We start from the raw sequence: 22,065 nt of genomic DNA, 5'->3' as shown, positions 1-22,065 counted from the left end.
TGGGCGCATAGAGGATGGATGAGGAGCCAGCTGAGGCCTTGTCGTCCATGGGCCTGCCAAAACCTGGAGCCGGCTCTGCTCCATAGGAATGAATAGAGACACAGGTCACATGCCATACCTGTGTGAAGCCGGAGCCGATACGGTGATCGGCGCAGGTACAGAGGTCGGACCCCCCGCTATATCTTACTTTTCCCCGGAGAACCTCTTTAATGATTACATCTCTGGTCTCTGGATAGAGGTTAGCTGCCTGTACTGTAGTAGTTCACAGTCATACAGTGTCTATATAATGGATGGAAGACCAGTATACCTTATAAGCAAGAGAAGGGCCAGAGACATAGAAGCCATCCTGTGGGCCCTTGTGCTTCCCAACAGGCTTCATAGTCTATGTAGCCACCCTGGAGCCAGCCGCTTGTTTATACCCCTCTAAGCAGATAACCTACTGATTTGACTAGATTATACCACATACTGATAGGTGAAGCGCTGCGGAATCTGTGTGTGCTATACAAATAAATAAATAAAAAATAATCTTCCATTCAGGAGATCTAGACCTCATATTCCTAAACTCTGGGCAGCTGCATGATATGGTCCTCCACATAGCCACATACACCCCCATAACATCCAACTTCTACTGGGCCACTCTTCTTCTCAAACAGGACTTGTTTTTATGTCCATGAAGTGCTAGGATAAGACTAATGGTTCTGCGGCTCTGAATATCCTTCCTTATCCAAGAGGCTTTATCAGTGGTGAAAGACGTGACTATATAAGTGGTGGGAGAAATGACTATATTAGTGATGGGAGAAATGACTATATTGGTGGTAAGAGACATGACTATATCAGTGGTGGGAGACGTGACTATATCAGTGGTGGGAAAAATGACTACAGTATATTGGTGGTAAGAGACATGACTATATCAGTGGTGGGAGACGTGACTATATCAGTGGTGGGAAAAATGACTACAGTATATTGGTGGTAAGAGACATGACTATATCAGTGGTGGGAGACGTGACTATATCAGTGGTGGGAGACATGATTATATCGGTGGTGGGAGACATGACTATATTGGTGGTGGGAGAAATGACTATATCGGTGGTGGGAGAAATGACTATATTAGTGGTGGGAGAAATGACTATATTGGTGGTGGGAGACGTGACTATATTGGTGGTGGGAGAAATGACTATATTGGTGGTGGGAGACGTGACTATATTGGTGGTGGGAGAAATGACTATATCGGTGGTGTGAGACATGACTATATCGGTGGTGTGAGACATGACTATATCGGTGGTGTGAGACATGACTATATTGGTGGTGGGAGACATGATTATATCGGTGGTGTGAGACATGATTATATCGGTGGTGGGAGACATGACTATATCGGTGGTGGGAGACATGACTATATCGGTGGTGGGAGACATGATTGTATCGGTGGTGGTGACTAGTTCTGGATTATACACCAGTGGTCAGATGACTATGTTACCTGTACTATGAGGACTGGGGGGATAGGATGAAAACCTGAGGTCTTCTTATTCCTGTGTAATAAGTTGAAATTTAGATTAAATATTTAGATATTAAATATTTCGATTGACATTTTTGGTTTTACAATTTAGGATAATATTTGGTGAAATATTAACATTTATGGATTTACTGGAAACATAAATTTACACAAAGACGAGTAATAGAATAAATTATATTAAATTAAATTCTAAGAACAAAAATAATTATAAGAAAAGACGATGAGGGAACCAAAATGTCACAGAATGCGGAATCCCCCCGATCACTGCTCCCGCGCGAAGACTCGTCCATGAGAGGTGATGACGACTCCGGAGATCAATTACCCCTCACAGGATGGAGCAGGCAGGGTTGTTAGCGCTGGGCCACGGGGGAGTCTCCTCTCTGTTAGTTATGGTTTTGTTTTTGACTGCAAACTTTGCTTTAGATATCAGATCAGTGGAGCTGGAGACTATAGAGGAAAATGTACTCATATAAAGTGACCAGTGATTGCTTATTTCCATAAATACGTGTTTATAAGGGTTGTCTAGCCCTATACAAATGGTGACCTATCCTTAGATACAAGACTCTTGACACCCCCACCAAATAGCTAATAGAAGGAGCAGTGAGCAGAGCCTGTTTACCAAGCACAGCGCCGTACCTGACATAGTGGTTGTTTGTGGTACTGCAGCTCAGAGCACCCCAATGCCACTGAATTGAATTAAACTGATATATCTACCAAGTGGTATTCATAATACTGCTGTTTTCCTATATGTGAGAGGGGTCCAAGTATAACTGTTATATACTCGTATAGCTACACTTATGATAGTGATCCTCCATTCTACTGTTCAACATCATCTCAACTTTTATTTTCCTCTCTGTCTATCCAGTCAGGCTGTTCATTTGGTCAGTGGCCCATGCATCTCTTTTCATACAATTCACCACCTTCTTTTGGGCTATGAAAATCCTTAGAATAGTCCTAGACAGGTTCATGCCACTTATTAACAAAGGGGATGGGACCAACCAGGGCTCAGCAGCCACTAAGCTAGGACCTTATGGCAGATGGTCTGTCACCCTTGTTCTCTTTACTACTGTGTCTCCATTACTCTGAAACCATCTCATAGATCCCTCCAAACAGTAAAAACCCCTAACATCCAAAACTTTAAGTATGACTTTAAATTGACTCTGTATCGGCATGTAGCCGCCCCCCAAACCACCAGTACCGAGTTGTAGAGGTCCTCATGCTGCATCTGGTTCAGGGGTCGGCCTTTATCCCAGTGCTAGTATTTTGAAGAAGAACTACTTTTATTGCTGGGGAGCAGGGAGCCAATCTGGTGTGGCCTAGAGCATTCCCGCCCTAGCCATGTGGCACCTCTGTTCCCGCCTCCCTTCACTTTCAGCACAACCCTGGGCTAGATGGAAGGGCCATAGGAAGGCTGTACAAAGACATACCCACCAAAATATTAAGGCTGTACGAAGACATCCCTGCCATAGTAAGGCTGTACGAAGACATAACGGCCATAGGAAGACCGTGCAAAGACATACCTGTCATAGGAAGACTGTACGAAGACATACCGGCCATAGGAAGACCATACAAAGACATACCTGTCACAGGAAGAACGTATGAAGACACACCCGTCATAGGAATACCGTACGAAGACATACCGGCCATAGGAAGGCTGTACGAAGACATACTGACCATAGGAAGACTGTACGAAGACATACCGGCCATAGGAAACTGTACGAAGACATACCGGCCATAGGAAGACTGTACGAAGACATACCGGCCATAGGAAGAGCGTGCAAAGACATACCTGCCAAAGGAAGACTGTACGAAGACATACTGACCATAGGAAGGCTGTACGTAGACATACATATTTTACTAAACTATAATGGTAATTAAAGGATTGCATATAAATGTTATATATAAATATAATGTTTAATAAAGTGCTAAATAAAAACTTAAAAAGAGATTGACATATAAAGTACTCTCCAGGGATCGAATCTTTAAGTATCAGAATAGAGCTCAGACAATCCAAAAGAGAGGAGTTGAAAGTGGATAATTGACCTCTAAATTGGCAGAGATGTTAAGTGCCTGAAGAGTTTTGGAATAACCCCCTCCCCACCTAGACTGCCACTTGTGACTTGCAGGGGATCTATTATGGAACCGCTATCTAAGTATCTAGACTGGGTCATAAGACCATTGCTGAGTAACGACCCATCGTTCTTAAAATATACAGATTAATTCCTTATCTTGGAGGATTTTATGGGGGGAAGCGTCTTCACCACTGTAACGACTGTAGTCCTGGATCCACTGGACTGCCGCTAGTGATGGAGTAAGCCTCACAGGGAGCGGAGTCTAAGGGGCTGCTGGTTTTCACCACAGCCTACCACAAGGTGGTTTGGATTTGCGTCAGCAGATGACCCCTAGGTCGCTACCCCTAGCTTGGCTTGCTATTGGTGGTGGGCGAGGTGCAGCTGAAGACATGTAGGCATGAACCTATTAGTAGCATACTGCCCCTTTAAATCTGTGAGAGCCGGCATGTGCGCCCTAGGAGGCAGGGTCACGTGCACCGCCCCGAGCAAGATGAAGCAGGGAGAAGTAAGGCACCCCGGGATGTGGGCCCTGCATCTGCTGAGACAAAGATGCGGCAGCGGTGGCGGCCCAGAGCACAGAACGCTGCCTCAGCCATAACAACAACCCACTAGTATTAACATTGAGAACCTCAGGGAGACTGTCAAACTTTAAAGGAGAAGTCCGGCGTCTGGCATTTATCCGGTGTCCTGCCGAATTGCTACTGGGTCCCTTGGGGTTATGTCACGGGTGGCCAGAGTGGTATAGTGACCCTCCCAGATGATAGGACCCGCCACCCACAGAAAGGGGAGAATGTACCAAGGTTGCGTTGTACAGTATGCTGTGTCGGTGGTGGTGAATCATCACAGAGTCTTGGAACATAGTTGAGTTGATTTACTACTTGTAAATGTGCAGCAGGTAATACAGGTTCAACAATATGAGGTTTCTTTAGATAAAGTCTCTGAAACACACTTGACAAAGTTCCAATAAACACTTGACAATAGAACGACCAAATCTGTAATATAAGTGCAGTGTAGGATATAGTCGTGTTGGTTGAGTTGTATTGAGTGATATGAGAGATAAAGTAGCAGAGAGAGTCTCAACCCATGTAGTACTGTGCTCTGCTTAGAAGAAGAAGAATACGAAGAACACCTGTGCCCGCAGATTGACCTTTGACTACGGTCTTCACACCACCTTATGCCCACTAGACTCGGCTGAACCTTCCTAATGGGTGACACAAGCCCCAGACCTTGTTACCTGGGATGCCAAAAAACAGGACGCTACCACAGCCATAACAACAACCTGCTAGTATTAACATTGAGAACCTCAGGATAACAACATGCACCTACCTCCCGGCTCCAGCGCAGGAGTCCACTGTCCACCTCTCTGCTTTCCAATACCCAGCTGCTTCATGGTCTGGGCGAGACCCGGCTCGTGACATGTCAGGCCGGCGAGGCCAGTCAACGGTCGTAGCGGGATCCTGGCTCGCCCACTGACTGGCTGAGCAGGGATGACACGTCATGACCCGGATCCCCGCTCAGAATTGAATTTAACCATTGATAATGGCCAATAATACAGTCAGGCTCTTTATTTCCAGAAGCTGTCTGGAACTGACACCATCCAATGTTGAAATGTAGTTTATGATGGTTCACACAAATGCTGCTAGCATTAGAACTCTGTGAGAGTCTGGGAGCAAGAATGGTAAGTATATAAAGAGGTCTGGTCATAAAGTATCATGAGACAGTCACCAGTCATGAACCCGACCACAAAAGATTGAGGAATATACAAATCCTGCCCAAAAGCGGGTCAGCTGTCAGAGATCCCATATGTTTGGGGGTGGTTCTGGGGGAGTGTGCCCTGCATATACTAGTTTTTGGAGATTTTGGAGAACGAGTAAGATAAAAAAAGGTTTGATGCACCTGGTAGTACTTTCACTTTAATTTAAACTCTGGTTTATTGGTTTATTGTCCAGCAACTACACATAATACCAGGCAATGAAGTCAATAAATTACCCATAAGCCCATTCTCAGCCAAAGCATGTCCATCTTAGTCCAAGACTGTGATTTTTCAGGTACTCAATGATTCAATGAGCACGAGCCCTTGTGTGATAAAAACGATTCTTGACCTCTTTGTTTTTCAGGCTATAGATGATTGGATTTAACATTGGGATGATAATAACATAGAACACTGAGATATATTTTTCCTGGTCCGTCGAATACTGAGAAGATGGCCCAAAGTACATAACCATTGCAGTCGAGTAGAACATAACCACCACGATGATGTGAGAGGTGCAGGTCGAAAAGGCCTTGGAACGTTCCACCGAGTGAATCTTCAGCACAGAAGAGATGATACAAATGTAAGTGATAATGATGAACAAGAACGGCAGGAGAAGAGTGAAGAAACTTATAGAAAATATTATAAGTTCGTTCATGTAGATATTGCCACACGACAGCTTTATGACGGCTATGACCTCACACATGAAATGGTTGATCTTGTTGGGGTTACAGGCCTTCATAGGCATCAGAAGTGAAGGGACCACAGAGATAAAAAAGCTTGTGAACCACACAAGGGCGGCCAAGCGGTAACACGCTGCCCATCTCATCAGCATGGGGTAATGAAGCGGGTGGCAGATGGCGAGGTACCGGTCATACGCCATAAGGGCAAGTAGCAAACACTCTGTATCTCCAAGAAAAAGACTGACGTAGATCTGGATGCCACAACCACCAAGAGAGATGATTCTCTGGGTAGACAAGAGGTCCATTAGAAGCTTAGGCAAGGCTGACGAGGAATAAAAAAGGTCGATGATGGACAAATTGCAAAGGAAGAAATACATTGGGATGTGTAGTCGGGGGCTGATCATGATGAGGATTATCATAAGAAGGTTCCCGAACACTGTCACAAAGTAGATGATAAAAAAGATCAGGAATAGAGCAATGTTTATCCGGAAGTCGAAGGAAAAACCTAAGAGAATGACTTCGGTGGCAAGAGTCTTGTTGGCTTCCATCCCCTCCATTGCCGCAGACTATGGAGGCTATCCTGGCCGGGTCTGAATCTGTATGTTATATCAATGGATCAACTTTACATTTAAGGCCTCTTTCAAGCAAAGTTCTGTGTATTAAAGCAGCTGCTCGAAAAGATGGTATCACGCAAAAACATCTGGTAGTGTGAACAGTGGTGTTGTAGGGAACTCACATGGCCTAGGACAGTGCTAGATGGTGGACTGGGGGGTTAGGGCACTTGTGTTCGCTGATAGAAAGGTTACTATAGTCAAAACCTGTCCTCACACGCTACCAGCGAAAGGATCAGGTTTTTAAAAATTATCAAGAAGGGAATTTTACTTTATTTTGGACATGAAAAGACAAAGGGGGACATTTACTAAAGAGTGTAATGTGTGTGTCTCTTGGGGGATATTTTGTTCCATTATCTTATTTATTAAGATGTAGCACTGCCGTAGTGACTGTGTCTAATTAAAAAAAAAGTTAGGGGAAAAAAAGTTGCAAAAAGTAAAAAAAAAATTGAGCAAACAAATTCTGACCAGACGTTGGGCTGCACCAGCTTGTGTGACTGACTTTTCAATAAAGTCGCAAATGATAAATTGGGCGCAAATCCTGGATTATTAGAATTTTTGGGTGAATACTCAAAACAGGAAGATTAACAAAAAGTTGCATTTAAAAAATATTCATCTGTAGAATACTGGTTCGTAAACAGAAAAACCCAATGATTCACCTAGAAATATATAGGTGCAAAGAATAAAAAAGTAAAGAACAGGAGATGGACTGAGAACATTTGGGAAGTCATAAGAACGTGTCTGAAGAACGGAATACAAGAACCTATTCCTTACCCAATGAAGCCCACTATAGCCTCAACATATTCGCCTAGAAGATTCATGGTATTGGCCTGAAATAAGAGCCAGTAACGTGACCTGGATGCTGGTGTCCTATGGGCGGCTCCTACCTACTAATCCAGGATCCTTTTATAACGTAGAACATGAGACACTAGGAATACTTAATGACGTCTAACCATGTGAGATTTAGTCATTTTCTTCTCATGCTAACAAGCTTCAGTGGAGCCAAAGCTCACAGGAAATTATGGAGCATCTTGTACACACAGAATAATTTAAAAATAAAAGTAATATACTGCTTATCAAACTGCAAGCCAGCCTACTGCACGATGTATGGAACCATATGTGACCATTTTTTAAGGGGTACTCTGATAAAAAAAAAACTGACACAGTGCTCTCTGCTGCCACCTCTGTCCATGTTATGAACTGTCAAGAGAAGTAGCAAATCCTCATAGAAAACCTCTCCTGCTCTCCAGACTGGAAAGAATACATCACTTCCTGCAGGATATACAGCAGCTGATAAGTACTGGAAGACTTGAGATTTTTAATAGACATAACTTAAAAAAATCTCTGGAACCAGTTTTGAAAGAGGGTTTTTTCTTTTTTTTGCTTAACTACCCCTTTGAGCTCCCTATACATACACTTTATATTTTTGCCAGACGTCAGTGTAAAGTGTATGTGTGGCGTGCCCCCGAGGTGTAATGTCGGAGACATAGCCGGTCACTTGCTAGATGTTGAGGTGTGAAGCCACTTCGGTGGTGGTTGGCCGAGATACAGCCAGGCCTTAAGATGTTATGTCGTGACGCCAGTGCTGGTTGGGCATACAGGTGTGATGGCATGCCTGCTTTTAGTTTAGAAGGCTGGTTGTACCTTGTTCCCCTGTGGACAGTGACCTGCCGGGCTGCTACAGGGTCAGAATCAGAGGAGAATGTTGTGAGAGTCCCAACCCAAGTAGTACTGTGCTCTGCCAGGATGTTGGAGGATGAGGTAGAAGAATACTTAGAAGAAGAAGAAAATACCTTGTGCCCGTGTTTTAACCTTTGGGTCTTCGCACCACTTTATGCCCACCAGTTTTGAGTGACCCGTCCTATGATGGTGACACAAGGCTCCAGACCTTGTTACCTGGGATGAGCGGAATGCTGAGGATTTTCTGCCGACAACCGTGCTGCGAGATAGAGTTCCTAGGCTCTTAGCAACTTTGCTTCACCCGGATCAGTTCCTAACTTACTTCTGTCTTTGGATACTGTCCTGCATTGTGACTCTCCTAGTCCACGGCGTGGGTTGGGGTTGTCTCTGACTTGTCCTCCCCTGTGAGGAGTTTAACACTTCATATTGTTGTGTATAGTTAACTGAATAGAAACTGTGAGCTGCATCTTGTCTTGTTTCCTATTCATACGGGAACCTTACTAAGACTTACACTTCCTCTACCCATGTGACTTCCTTCCTCAGCGTATCTAAAGCGTGCTGTGAGTGGGTAAAGAGTGCATTAGAAGAAGTGAAGTGAGAGATTATAGGATAGAAGAAGAAAAGACTCCTACAGGTCCACAGAACCATGTGACAAACAAATAAACAATAACCCTTTACATCCTTCAGCTGTGCGGCAACTAAAAACTGATACCTATAATAGCGACATCTAGTGGTGAAAGTTTATCACTACCTTAATCACCACTGACTAACAATAAGTAGAGGCTTTTATGAAGAGTGTAACCAATAGCAACACCCGTGGTAGGAGACCACATATGGGGCTCTCCTGACCATCCACAGACAGATGATGTTAGTGTAGATAGGAGGTGAATGTGATGGAAAGTCAATGTCTGACACTTTGTTCTCTGAAAAACAAGCTGCAGCCAGAGGAGTCTGGCTATAGCTTAACCACCCCCTCCCCATAAAGAACATGAGAAGGCTCGGTTGTGGCTAACTTTCCTGTGTATGGGGAGGATAGGGAGAGGACAGAAGAGATAACTGTGTGGCCGTCGGTTATTAAAGGTGTATAGAGACCTTTAGGGGGTTTAGTTATGTTTGCTTAGGAAGATATTTGTTGCCTTTTCTTATCTGTTCCATTGTCCGAGTATTTAGGAGACTAGCGGCTCTGGATAAGATAACACTTTGCACAATGAAGCTCTTCCAAGAATATCAACAGTAGTAGAGGGTTATATAGATGCCGTCCCTTCCTAATGTCTACACTTTATATGGCCACCAAGGAGAAATTACCCCATCATATGGTTCAGGTACCCTGTACACTGTATAAACTCCCTTCCCTGCCGCTAACGGACCATTTCCATTGGTCAATTATCAGCAATGAGCGTTCCTAAAAACACACGGACATTAACCGGCCTTGTACCAGTACCAGCGATCCGTCGACTAGCAAGCAAATGCCCCCTCATTGGCTGATTGGACCTATTGGCCGAAAAAATTTATCGTTATCGATAACAGGAGACAGGAGACGGGCTGCCAATAAAATTCATTGTTATTGGCCACCCGTTTTCTGACGTGTAAATGCACGGCCAATGAGCCGCAATCTCTGTACATGGCCCCATATGTAGCCGTATAACAGGACCGCTAGGTTGAGACTATTGGTGATCCAAACCCCAGAGTTTTTGGGAGGTTTTATAAATCAGCTGTCAGACTAGTTTCAGGTTCAACAACCCATGATCAGCTCTCCACCCCCTGGGCCATTGCAGAGCCCCAGACCCATGGAGTGTAAGGTATTAAGTGGGGACGTATGGCAGTGCCAGTGATCTCAATGGGCCAGACAGTAAACAATGGTAAAGAGTTCTGCCATTACCACAGAAAGAGGAGCAAGGACGCCATATTCCCTGCTCCACTTACTAAACTGTTAGTGTCCGGCACCCTGAAGCTGACCAATAAAATCTTTTCCCTGCTCCACAGTAAGCCGCTGCCGCCTCATGCAGTTATAGCTTACTGTTTCTGCCTAATGCCACAGGGTTTCCTGGGCAAAAGCAGAAGGTTACCCAGGTTGTGATGGATAAGGATACTTCTGCACCTGGCACACCTTCTGCTCTTGCCCAGGAAACACTGGCATTAAGCAGAGATTGTGCTGGAGCAGGGTGAGATAAGTATTAGGTATTATGTTTGTTTGTTTGTTTTTATTTATTTATTGTTACAATCATATTATTTTAATCTATTTTTTTCCTATATAAGAGATTCCAGGTCATTTTTGGACAGCATCAGATTCAAAAATAACATCGATAACAGCAGATTTTTCTTTTTTTCCAAATGACAGCATCAGCTGGAAAGAACCAGGTACCATCAGACCCACAGCATTGCTTATACCAATAGAAAAAAATCTCTAGCTTTAGGATAGGAGCAGATAACTAGATGATCCCTATAGAAAACCTCTCCTGCTCTGGACAGTTCCTGACATGGACAGAGGTGGCAGCAGAGAGCACTGTGTCAGACTGGTAAGAATACACCACTTCCTACAGGACATACACCAGCTGATAAGTACTGGTAGACTTGGGGATTTTTAAATTCAAAGTAAGTTACAAATCTATATAACTTTCTGAAACCAGTTGATTTGAAAGAAAACATTTTTGCTGGAGCACCCCTCTAAACATCTCAGAAACACAGGCCAAAACTATGTGTGAACATCACCTAATAAAGAGAGTATTGGACCAGACAACTCTGTTATGCCAAAAGTCACATATGCAGTAAATTCTTTGCTTTGCTGTATAACCATACAGATACCCAGATCCACCTCTCAGAATTATATTTTTTTTATTTATTTTGCTTGTATTTATTATTATTATTATTATTATTATTATTATTATTATTATTATTATTATTATTATTATGTTTTTTGTAGCAATTTTTCATTCTAATATTGAATCACTTAAAAATAATTTTATATTTTTTTATTTATTTATATTTTATATATATATATATATATATATATATATATATATATATATATTTATTTAACTAGTGTTTGGTTGTTGTTTCTGTTCATTCAGCCATTGCTTTCGTCTATCGCTGCATTTTCCAGACCAGCTTCACATCTAAACTTCCAGTTTTAATTACTAAACGTTCATTTACAAAAGTAAAAACTAATTATAACAGAACGTCACAGTATCTAGAATTCCCCAATCATCGAAACACTCCGACTAATATAAACTCGTGAGATCAATTTACCTCTACCTAATAAGCCTTAGCCAGGTATCAGCGCCGGGGAGTTTCTCTATTTTTATCCCTCTTGTAATTTCAAAGTTAACAAATCTAACAAATCAGAAAACTGTAAGACTGGATGCAAATAAAATAGAAGCAATGTAACACTATGGCCGCCTCTCATCCTGTGGTGTCACGTGACTTAGATAATATCAAAGCAATCAGTTTATTTTTCCTATGAGTTTTTTTTATTATTATAGTAAGTGAAAATTTATAGAAATAAAACAAAGTTTAAAAAAAATAATATTGTTGTGAATTCAGTGGTTCGGTTATATTTGCTTCTTGCCTTATCTCTTCCATTGTGCGGCTCCTGATAAGATAACACTTGGCACAATGATGTTCTTCCAGGAATAGGAGCCGGCGTAGAGGGTTATACTGGTGCCCGGCCCTCCTCAGTGTATACACTTTATATAGTTACTTTAGGACAAACCAGTCATGCGGCTGAGTTACACTGTAAACTATATACACTCCCTGCCTATAGCTATGGTTTAGGGCCCTATTACACGGAACGATAATCCGAATATCACTCCGTGTAATAAACACAACGATTATCAGCTGATCGTTGATATAGGTTTGGGCCTATAATTGTCGGGCGCAGACCGCGCATCGCTACGTGTAATAGCTGTGCGTGGCTGGCGGCTGACGATTTCTAAACTGTATACATTACCTATCCAGGGTGCAGGGCTCCTCTTGCGCCCTGTTTCTCACTGGGTCCCGCGCTGCAGCTCTAGAGCAGCCTGTCTCAGCTGACCGCCACGGCCAGTGATTGGCTGAGCGGCCTGTCAGCTGAGACAGGCCGCTATAGAGCTGCAGCGCGCGGGACCCGGTGAGAAACAGGGCGCAAGAGGAGCCCTGCAGCATGGATAGGTAATGTATACAGTTTTAAAAAGGCTATCCAGCGCTACAAAAACATGGCCACTTTTTCTCCTTTCAGGTCTCAAGTTCAGGTGTGGTTTGCAATTAAGCTCTATTAACTTCAATGGAAATGAGTTTGAAACCCCACCCAATCTGGAGACAAGACAGGGGGAAAAGTGGCCATGTTTTTGTAGCGCTGGATAACCCCTTTAAGCAAGGGCTGCAAGGACATCGGTAACGATTATCGGGACGTGTAATAGGCCCAGTAAACGAGCGCCAATCTAGCAGATCGGCGGGCGTTTATAGTTATTATCGGGCCCCCATCGGCCTGTGTAATAGGACCCTTAGGTTGAGACTAAAGGCCCTATTACACAGAATGATCATCGGACGGTTACGGACCATAATTGTCCTGTGTAATAGAACACAACGATCAGCCGACATGAACAATGACGGCTGATCAATGTAGTCGTTTGTCCTTCAACATGTTAGAAGACAAACTACTCATATAGCAGCGATCTGCTACAGTCGCTTCGTGGAATAGGATCTGCGGCAGCAGCAGACCGCTGCTATATGCTATGGGCTGCCCGGATGATCCCCCCCCCCCCCCCCCCGCAAATCTCTGACTCATTTTGGGTGGTTTTGCTAGAATCAGCTGGTTTTCAGCCAGTTTAGGATGAAGCTCTGCAACAGGGCAATTTCTAGGTAATTTTGGCAACAGGGCAAATCTTGAGAAATATTGCCCCTGCTGTGCCCCCATATAGTAATAATGCCCCCTGTGCCCTGCCCCTATAGTTATAATGTCCCCTTGTGCCCTGCCCCTATAGTTATAATGTCCCCTTGTGCCCTGCCCTATAGTTATGTCCCCTTGTGCCCTGCCCCTATAGTTATAATGTCCCCTTGTGCCCTGCCCCTATAGTTATAATGTCCCCTTGTGCCCTGCCCTATAGTTATGATGTCCTCTTGTGCCCTGCCCCTATAGTTATAATGTCCCCTTGTGCCCTGCCCCTATAGTTATAATGTCCCATGTGCTCTGCCCCTATAGTTATAATTCCCCCTGTGCTCTACCCATATAGTTATAATGTCCCCTATGCTCTGCCCCTATAGTTATGATGTCCCTTTGTGCCCTGCCCCTATAGTTTTAATGCCCCCCTGTGCTCTGCCCCTATAGTTATAATGTCCCCTTGTGCCCTGCCCCTATAGTTATAATGCCCCCTATGCTCTGCCCCTATAGTTATAATGCCCCCTATGCTCTGCCCCTATAGTTATAATGCCCCCTGTGCTCTTTCCCTATAGTTATAATGCCCCCTATGCTCTGCCCCTATAGTTATAATGTCCCCTTGTGCCCTGCCCCTATAGTTATAATGCCCCCCTATGCTCTGCCCCTATAGTTATAATGCCCCCCTGCGCTCTGCCCCTATAGTTATAATGCCCCCTATGCTCTGTCCCTATAGTTATAATGCCCCCTATGCTCTGTCCCTATAGTTATAATGCCCCCTATGCTCTGTCCCTATAGTTAAAATGTCCCCTTGTGCCCTGCCCCTATAGTTATAATGTGCCCCTGTGCTCTGTCCCTATAGTTATAATGTCCCGTGTGCTCTGTCCCTATAGTTATAATGTCCCCTTGTCTCTACCCCTATAGTTAAAATGTCCACTTGTGCCCTGCCCTAGGGGGTGCTCCTGGCTGCGCCGGTGAGTAGGGTCTGGAGGGAGGGTGGGAAGGTTTGGTGGGTGCCGTCTGGGCTAAGCTGGTACATTCAGCTCAGAGCCCAGTGGGGTCCGGGGGAGGTGGTGGATGCGCCGATCATGCAGTGAAAAAATGCAAAGGTAACAGCATCAAGGCGTAGTAAAGTGCAAAAAATGAGATATTTATTCCCTCATGGCAATAACATAGCAGCAACGTTTCGACAACACGGTCTTTCTCATCAGCTTGAGAAAGACCGTGTTGTCGAAACGTTGCTGCTATGTTATTGCCATGAGGGAATAAATATCTCATTTTTTGCACTTTACTACGCCTTGATGCTGTTACCTTTGCATTTTTTCTATGGACTTTGTCCTGACGGACTACAGGAATGGTAACTTTGTTTCATCTAATTTTTATACAATTCTTTCATCATTTTTGAGTCTTTGAAGGACTATCTAGGTGTGCTATGGTATTTTTTGATTTTTGATCATGCAGTGAGTTCAGAGGACTGGGTACTGTCGGGCACTGCCGTGCGCCCTCTACCTGTTGGCGGCCCATGCGGTGACCCAGCCCGCCCGGCTCTGCTTTGCTATTAGAAAGAGAAGCAGGGGCTCCACTATTCCTTGCTCCACTTATTAAACCCATTGTAGAATCTTTGTGCCGGGTAAGTTACAGTTGACGGTCTAAATCTGTTTCCTTCTCCACAGTAAGCTAGTGCCGCCTAATGCACTCCTGGCTTACTGTATCTGCCTAATACCTCAGGCACCATGAAGATTGCAATGTTGTAACAGAACGTTGTATCTAATGATTATTAATGTGACTGTGATACAATTTCCACAAGATCCAACTTTGATGGAATTTGGTCGCGGGTTACAAGGACTTGGTAGGTCCCCCTACCACATAAGAAGACCCCAGTATTTTGTACGGTGGGGGCCCGTTATGGAAGGTTGCAGCCATTACAGTATGTATGGTATGATGACAATGTGTTGTCCAGCAGAACCCCAGACCAGGTGTGGTGCACTCCTGTGAGGCTCGACCGGTCACTTGCCAGATGGTACTGTGTGATGCCACTACTGTGGTGGTTGGTCGAGATATAGCTCAGCCAGACTGTATACTGTCGTGACGCCAGGGCCAGGTGGACACACAGGTATGGAGGCACACCTGCTTTTATTTTAGAGTGGCTAGCTTTCCCCTTTCCCCTGTGGTCGGTGACCTGCCGGGCTGTGAGGGTGGCCCTTAGGTACTTATCACAGTGGTCCGGAGTGGAGTTACGAACCACCCGGACTATCGGTACCGCCACACACAGAAAGAAGAGATGACCCAAGGATGGGGTACCTCCTGTGTAGGTGCCTGAGTAATAATAAGTCCAGTTAGCATAAATAGATCTTTTTTATTGAGAGAAAACTTTGTACTATAGCTGACAGCAGACTGTAGACTTGACAAGACAGAAGCTGTACTGAGGACCTTTAGAGAAGTAGAGCTGAGAATAGTTGAGAGGAGTTTGTACTGAGAGAGTCTCGAGTTATAAAGAGAAGTCGGTACTGCAGCTTCAGAGGAGTAGAGAGGAGTAGGCCGTGAGAGTCCCAACCCAAGTAGTAATGTGCTCTGCAGGAACCTAAGAAGAAGAAGTAGTAGAATACTGAAGACTTGAAAATAGAAGTGTACTTGTGCCCATGTTTCGACCTTTGCCGCTATACCACGTTTTGCCCACCAGTGTCAGGTGACCCGTCCTATGAGAGTGAAACAAGCCCCAGACCTTGTTACCTGGGTTGAGCAGAGTGGCCTAGGTTTCCTGGTTACACCCGCGGTGCGAGATAGAGTGCGTAGGCTTCTAGCAACTTTGCTCTATCCGGATCAGTTCCTCAGGATACTGTCCTGCACTTTTAGACTGACTTGTCCTACTTGGAGTAGCTTAACCCCTTAGCGACTCATGACGTATCTAATACGTCATGGCGCCGCGGGGGGTGTTCAGAGCGGGGTCCCGCCAGGACCCCGCTCTGAACGGCGCTGATCCCGGCTGACACGTGCAGCCGGGCAGTGCCTCTGTTAGGTCCCGTTGCCGCGCCGGCTAATTAAGCACTTCAATGCAGCTGTCAAACCTGACAGCTGCATTGAAGGGCTTTATGCACACTATCCCTGGTGTCTAGTGGGTCGGATCTCCCCCCCGCGATGCGATCGTGGGGGGGAGATCCGTTCTTCTGCCCGTGCCGGGCCTCAGCGTCGGAATGACGCTGATCCCGGCTCGGCAGTAGATTGCTATGGCCTGCAGCAGGCCATAGCAATCTATGACCGATCTCATGGATCTTTGCTGTGTATATACACAGCATTGATCTCTATGAGAGATCAGTGCTGTCTATATACAAGTCCCCCAGGGGGGCTTCTAGTCCATGTAAAAAAAAAAGTAAAAAAGTGTTTTTATTAATAAAAAATCCCCTCCCCTAATAAAAGTCCAAATCACCCCCCTTTTCCCATTTTATAAATATAAATTAATAAATAAATAAATAAATAAATAAACATATTTAGTATCGCCGCGCGCGTAATCGCCCGAACTATTAATTTATCACATTCCTGATCTCGCACGGTAAACGGCGTCAGCGCAAAAAAATTCCAAAGTGCAAAATTGCGCATTTTTGGTCGCATCAAATCCAGAAAAAATGTAATAAAAAACGATCAAAAAGTCGTATATGCGCAATCAAGGTACCGATAGAAAGAACGCATCATGGCGCAAAAACTGACACCTGACACAGCCCCATAGACCAAAGGATAAAAGCGCTATAAGCCTGGGAATGGAGCGATTTTAAGTGACATATATTTGTTAACAATGGTTTGAATTTTTTACAGGCCATCAGATACAATATAAGTTATACATGTTATATATCGTTGTAATCGTAACGACTTGAGGAACATGAATAACAAGTCAGTTTTACCATAGGGCGAACGGCGTAAATGCAAAACTCCCCGAAATCAAAACAAATTCGTTTTTTTTTTCAATTTGACAGCGCAAATGATTTTTTTCCGGTTTCACAACATATTTTATGGAAAAATAATGCCTGTAATTGCAAAGTACAATTGGTTTCGCAAAAAAAAAGCACTCATATAAGTCTCTAGGTGAAAAAATGCAAGCGCTATGGACTTTTAAACATAAAATGGAAAAAGCAAAAGCGCAAAAACGAAAATTGGCTTGGACCTTAAGGGGTTAATACTGCATAGTGTGTAGAAGTGCTGCTTTCAAGAAACTGGTGTCTGCGTCTCCCATGTGCATCTGTTCTGCACAGGAACCTAACTAAGACTACGGACTGGAGTAGGGACCTGGCAAAGCCAGGGCCCAGCTGGACCACAACATGGACCAACTTTTCTTGCGTCCTCTTTACTCAACAACCAGACTTAGACTGACTAACAGTGGGTGTATACTTCCTCTCGCATGGGACAACTTCCTACAGGAGGTGTAATATCCCCTGTGAGTGATGGAGAAGAAATCATAGAAAGAAAGGAGCATAGAGATAGGTGGAAAAGAAGAGAATGTCCTCATTGTTGTACAGATTGCAACAAACAATAACCCTTTAGTTACCTGCAGCTGGGCAAAATACAAATACAGTTACATACAATAGCGGCATTGTGGCAAAACTTAGGTACTACTTCATCACCACAGTTACTTGAAGTACAGACTTTTGCGAGGGGTGTAACATACTAGTAACACCCGTGGTGGGACACCACCTCCTACAAACTGTGGAGCTGACCCAAAGCAGCAGATGAACATTAGAGCTAGCGATCTAGCGCGTTCCAAAACTGTGACGTTCCTTGTACATCATAGGTTATTCTCAGAACCCTCCCGGAATGTGGACTACTCCCACCAATCCCAATCACATGGATATAGGTGAAGGAAGGTAATGAAACATCTTATCGCTCCTGAAGTCACTTCCAGGAAAATCCTTCATAGCCGTGACCTGTTTGCATAGGATTTACCTGGAGATGGATTCTCAGTAGTCCATCCCCTGATAACACGTTGTAGACGTGAGACGAGTTTCTCCAGTGACTTTGACCCTTTCACTAGATCTTAGAAATTCTGTGTTACGGAAAGGGATAAAAAGTCACTGTTCCTGCTGCCGTACACCACTACTTCCATGGTTAGACAGGTTCCGGGCTCTAACAGTAAGGGCCAATCCATAGGGAAGACTATCTACCTCCCAGCATTTGAACCCCTTTAAGCCCCTCCCCCGATCCATGATACTTATCTTCAGAAACGTTCACTATGGCCTTAATAGTTCAAAGGCCTTGACCCCCCCCCCCCCCCCACACACACACACACACACACACACACACACCGCCACCGGTATTATCATGGACTATTCCTTTAAAAACTTTACTTGAGATGGGGGTCACCATTATGTCATTGCCAGGACACTCCTCCTACTTCTTTGCTGTCAGAACTTTAATAAAATCCTCCATTAGTTCTATCGGACACTGGTTGCTAGGGAAACACTTGCCCTGCTGTTCCCTAGTTACCAGTCCAGACTGAACGAATGTAGAGAAGGTTCTGGTTGCTGGTCAGGACATAGATGTTGCTCGATCTTATGTAAAGCTTTTGTTTCCCAGCCCTCTGCATGTATTTAGGAGCCATCATGGCTGCCATATTGGTTGCTTTCATAAATATAGAGTCTAACAAATCTTCCTATAGGAAGGACACAAGGACGTCATGTTCTGCTCCTCCTGTGACCTTATTATAGCTGGTAACATCTCTGCCCAGCACTTCTGGTTAATTAGTAAAGACGCTCGTACCGTTCTATGTGCGGAACAACAACGGCTCATCTGTCCATGAACCTCGGGTGAGGGGCGAGATAGTCAGGTCACACAGCCAGAGCCAGGGGACTGCTGGGAGTACAACCGATATAGAGAGCGGCGAGATACTATTATATAAAGATGTATGTGTATTCTTTATTTCTTAGTGTATTTGTCATTATCATCAATTTTACAATATTATTAGTTACTATTGTATTTATTTATTTTTATATTATTATTTACTACAGAGTAAAGCCCATGAGTGGACAACCAAAATAGTAAAGGCGAAGGGTGGACAACCTACACAGTGAAGCCTATGGGTGGACAGCCTACAGAGTGAAGCCTATGGGTGGACAGCCTACAGAGTGAAGCCTATGCATGGACAGCCTACAGAGTGTGAAGCCTATGGATGGACAGCCTATAGATGGACAGCCTACAGAGTGTGAAGCCTATGGATGGACAGCCTATAGATGGACAGCCTACAGAGTGGAGCCTATAGATGGACAGCCTACAGAGTGGAGCCTATGGATGGACAGCCTACAGCGTGTGAAGCCTATGGATGGACAGCCTATAGATGGACAGCCTACAGAGTGTGAAGCCTATGGATGGACAGCCTACAGAGTGGAGCCTATGGATGGACAGCCTACAGAGTGTGAAGCCTATGGATGGACAGCCTACGGAGTGAAGCCTATGGATGGACAGCCTACAGAGTGGAGCATATAGGTGGATGAACAGCCTACAGAGTGAAGCCTATGGGTGGACAGCCTACAGAGTGAAGCCTATGGGTGGACAGCCTACAGAGTGAAGCCTATGGATGGACAGCCTATGGATGGACAGCCTACAGAGTGAAGCCTATTGGTGGGCAGCCTACAGAGTGAAGCCTATGGGTGGACAGCCTACAGTGTGAAGCCTATGGGTGGGCAGCCTACAGAGTGAAGCCTATGGGTGGACAGCCTACAGTGTGAAGCCTATGGGTGGGCAGCCTACAGAGTGAAGCCTATGGGTGGGCAGCCTACAGAGTGAAGCCTATGGATGGGCAGCCTACAGAGTGAAGCCTATGGGTGGACAGCCTACAGAGTGAAGCCTATGGATGGACAGCCTACAGATGAATTCGATAACAGACAATACATTTTTAATAAACAAATAGTATATTATTATCCTGTGTATAGAACCTGTATATATTACAATACAGGGCAGGTGGACTCATCTACAGTATAGTAGGTCCGTCAATTGCATCCCTAGTGGGGTATCTGTGAATAGTGGGGAAACTGCAGGGCTCCAAGCGTACCAGCTCAGGATGGGCAAGATTACGTTTCAGCCCTAGAAGTATATAAGAAAGAACAAACAGAGATCCTAAATATGGGGGCTGGCATAATACCGGGTCTCCTCCACATCAGGAGACCAAAATAATACCCCCCACCACCACCACCCCCCACCCTAGCAGAGCTGAATATGGGGACTGGTATACAATGTGGTCTCCTCCACCCCCCGCAGAGCTGATTCGTGATCTCCTCACTTATCATCTGACATAATTCGGATGGAAGGAAAGAAAATCTCAGCAAATAGTGAAGGAACTGAGTTACATCATCTCCTCCTACAGCCGCAACCACAAGATGGAGTAAGAATAATGTACTGCAAGTCCCTGACCACAGGACAGATGGCCGATCCACATTGTATTAATGTCCCATTATGTTACTGGTTCTATGGGCCCCGACTTTACTGGTCTGCACTAGGGGCCCCACCTTACTACTCTATGCGCAGCCTATCTTACTGTCCTATACCTACTACTCTATATCTATGGTCCCCACCTTACTACTCTGTGTGCCCCTCCCCCATGCTACAGTAGGTATAGTGGATGAGGAGCACCCTACAGAAAGAAAACACCAATATCACAGAGATAATTCTAAATACTTTATTTGCTCTATGCCCCCCCCACCTTACTACTCTATGCCCCCTACTTTACTACTCTATGCCCCCCCACCTTACTACTCTATGCCCCCCCACCTTACTACTCTATGCCCCCTACTTTACTACTCTATGGCCCCTCCCCCACCTTACTACTCTATGCCCCCCACCACCACCTTACTACTCTATGCCCCCCCACCTTACTACTCTATGCCCCCCCACCTTACTATTCTATGCCCCCCACCTTACTACTCTATGCCCCCCACCTTACTATTCTATTCCCCCCACCTTACTATTCTATGCCCCCCACCTTACTACTCTATGCCCCCCACCTTCCTACTCTATGCCCCCCACCTTACTATTCTATTCCCCCCACCTTACTATTCTATGCCCCCCACCACCACCTTACTACTCTATGCCCCCCACCTTACTACTCTATGCCCCCCACCTTACTATTCTATGCCCCCCACCTTACTACTCTATGCCCCCCCACCTTACTACTCTATGCCCCCCACCTTACTGTTCTATGTCCCCCACCTTACTATTCTATGCCCCCCCACCTTACTACTCTATGCCCCCCACCTTACTACTCTATGCCCCCCACCTTACTACTCTATGACCCCCCCAGCTTACTATTCTATGCCCCCCACCTTACTACTCTATGCCCCCCCACCTTACTATTCTATGCCCCCCATCTAACTACTCTATGCCCCCCACCTTACTATTCTATGCCCCCACCTTACTACTTTATGCCCCCCCACCTTACTACTCTATGCCCCCCCACCTTACTACTTTATGCCCCCCCACCTTACTACTCTATGCCCCCCCACCTTACTACTTTATGCCCCCCCACCTTACTACTCTATGCCCCCCCACCTTACTACTCTATGCCCCCCCACCTTACTACTCTATGCCCCCCCCCACCTTACTGTTCTATGCCCCCAACCCTACTACTCTATGCCCCCCTTACTACTCTATACCCCTCCCCCACCTTACTAGCTCCTATGTGCACAGGTGAGCCAGGCGGTATAAATATATATATAATACAATTCCCCGCAGCTTCTCCTCTTCTGGACGCTTCTCTTACTCATTGTTTTCTGTTACAGGAAAAGTCTGTGTGGGAAACCGCAGAAAACATGCAGAGAAGTGTTCCCTATGCTGATATAACCGAGAAAAGCAGCAGCTTCATCCTCCTCCTCCTCCCCGTCATATATTATGCACAGTGTATATATATCAGTACATAATGGGAAACATTTATCAAGA

At 45.0% G+C, this 22,065-nt stretch overlaps 1 protein-coding gene across 1 annotated transcript; it reads right to left on the bottom strand.

Moving 5' to 3' along the window:
• Positions 1–5,642: 5,642 nt before the first annotated feature.
• Positions 5,643–6,572, bottom strand: LOC138795305 (olfactory receptor 2B6-like). The gene has a single exon (XM_069974292.1). It carries the CDS (start codon positions 6,570–6,572, stop codon positions 5,643–5,645), a length of 930 nt encoding a protein of 309 aa, XP_069830393.1.
• Positions 6,573–22,065: the final 15,493 nt, after the last annotated feature.

Source organism: Dendropsophus ebraccatus, chromosome 6 (genome assembly GCF_027789765.1).
Source record: "Dendropsophus ebraccatus isolate aDenEbr1 chromosome 6, aDenEbr1.pat, whole genome shotgun sequence".
In the NCBI taxonomy this organism is placed as follows: Eukaryota; Metazoa; Chordata; class Amphibia; order Anura; family Hylidae; genus Dendropsophus; species Dendropsophus ebraccatus.
The sequence above is the reverse complement of the archived record's forward strand: the minus strand, read 5'-3'. Positions and strand labels throughout refer to the sequence as shown.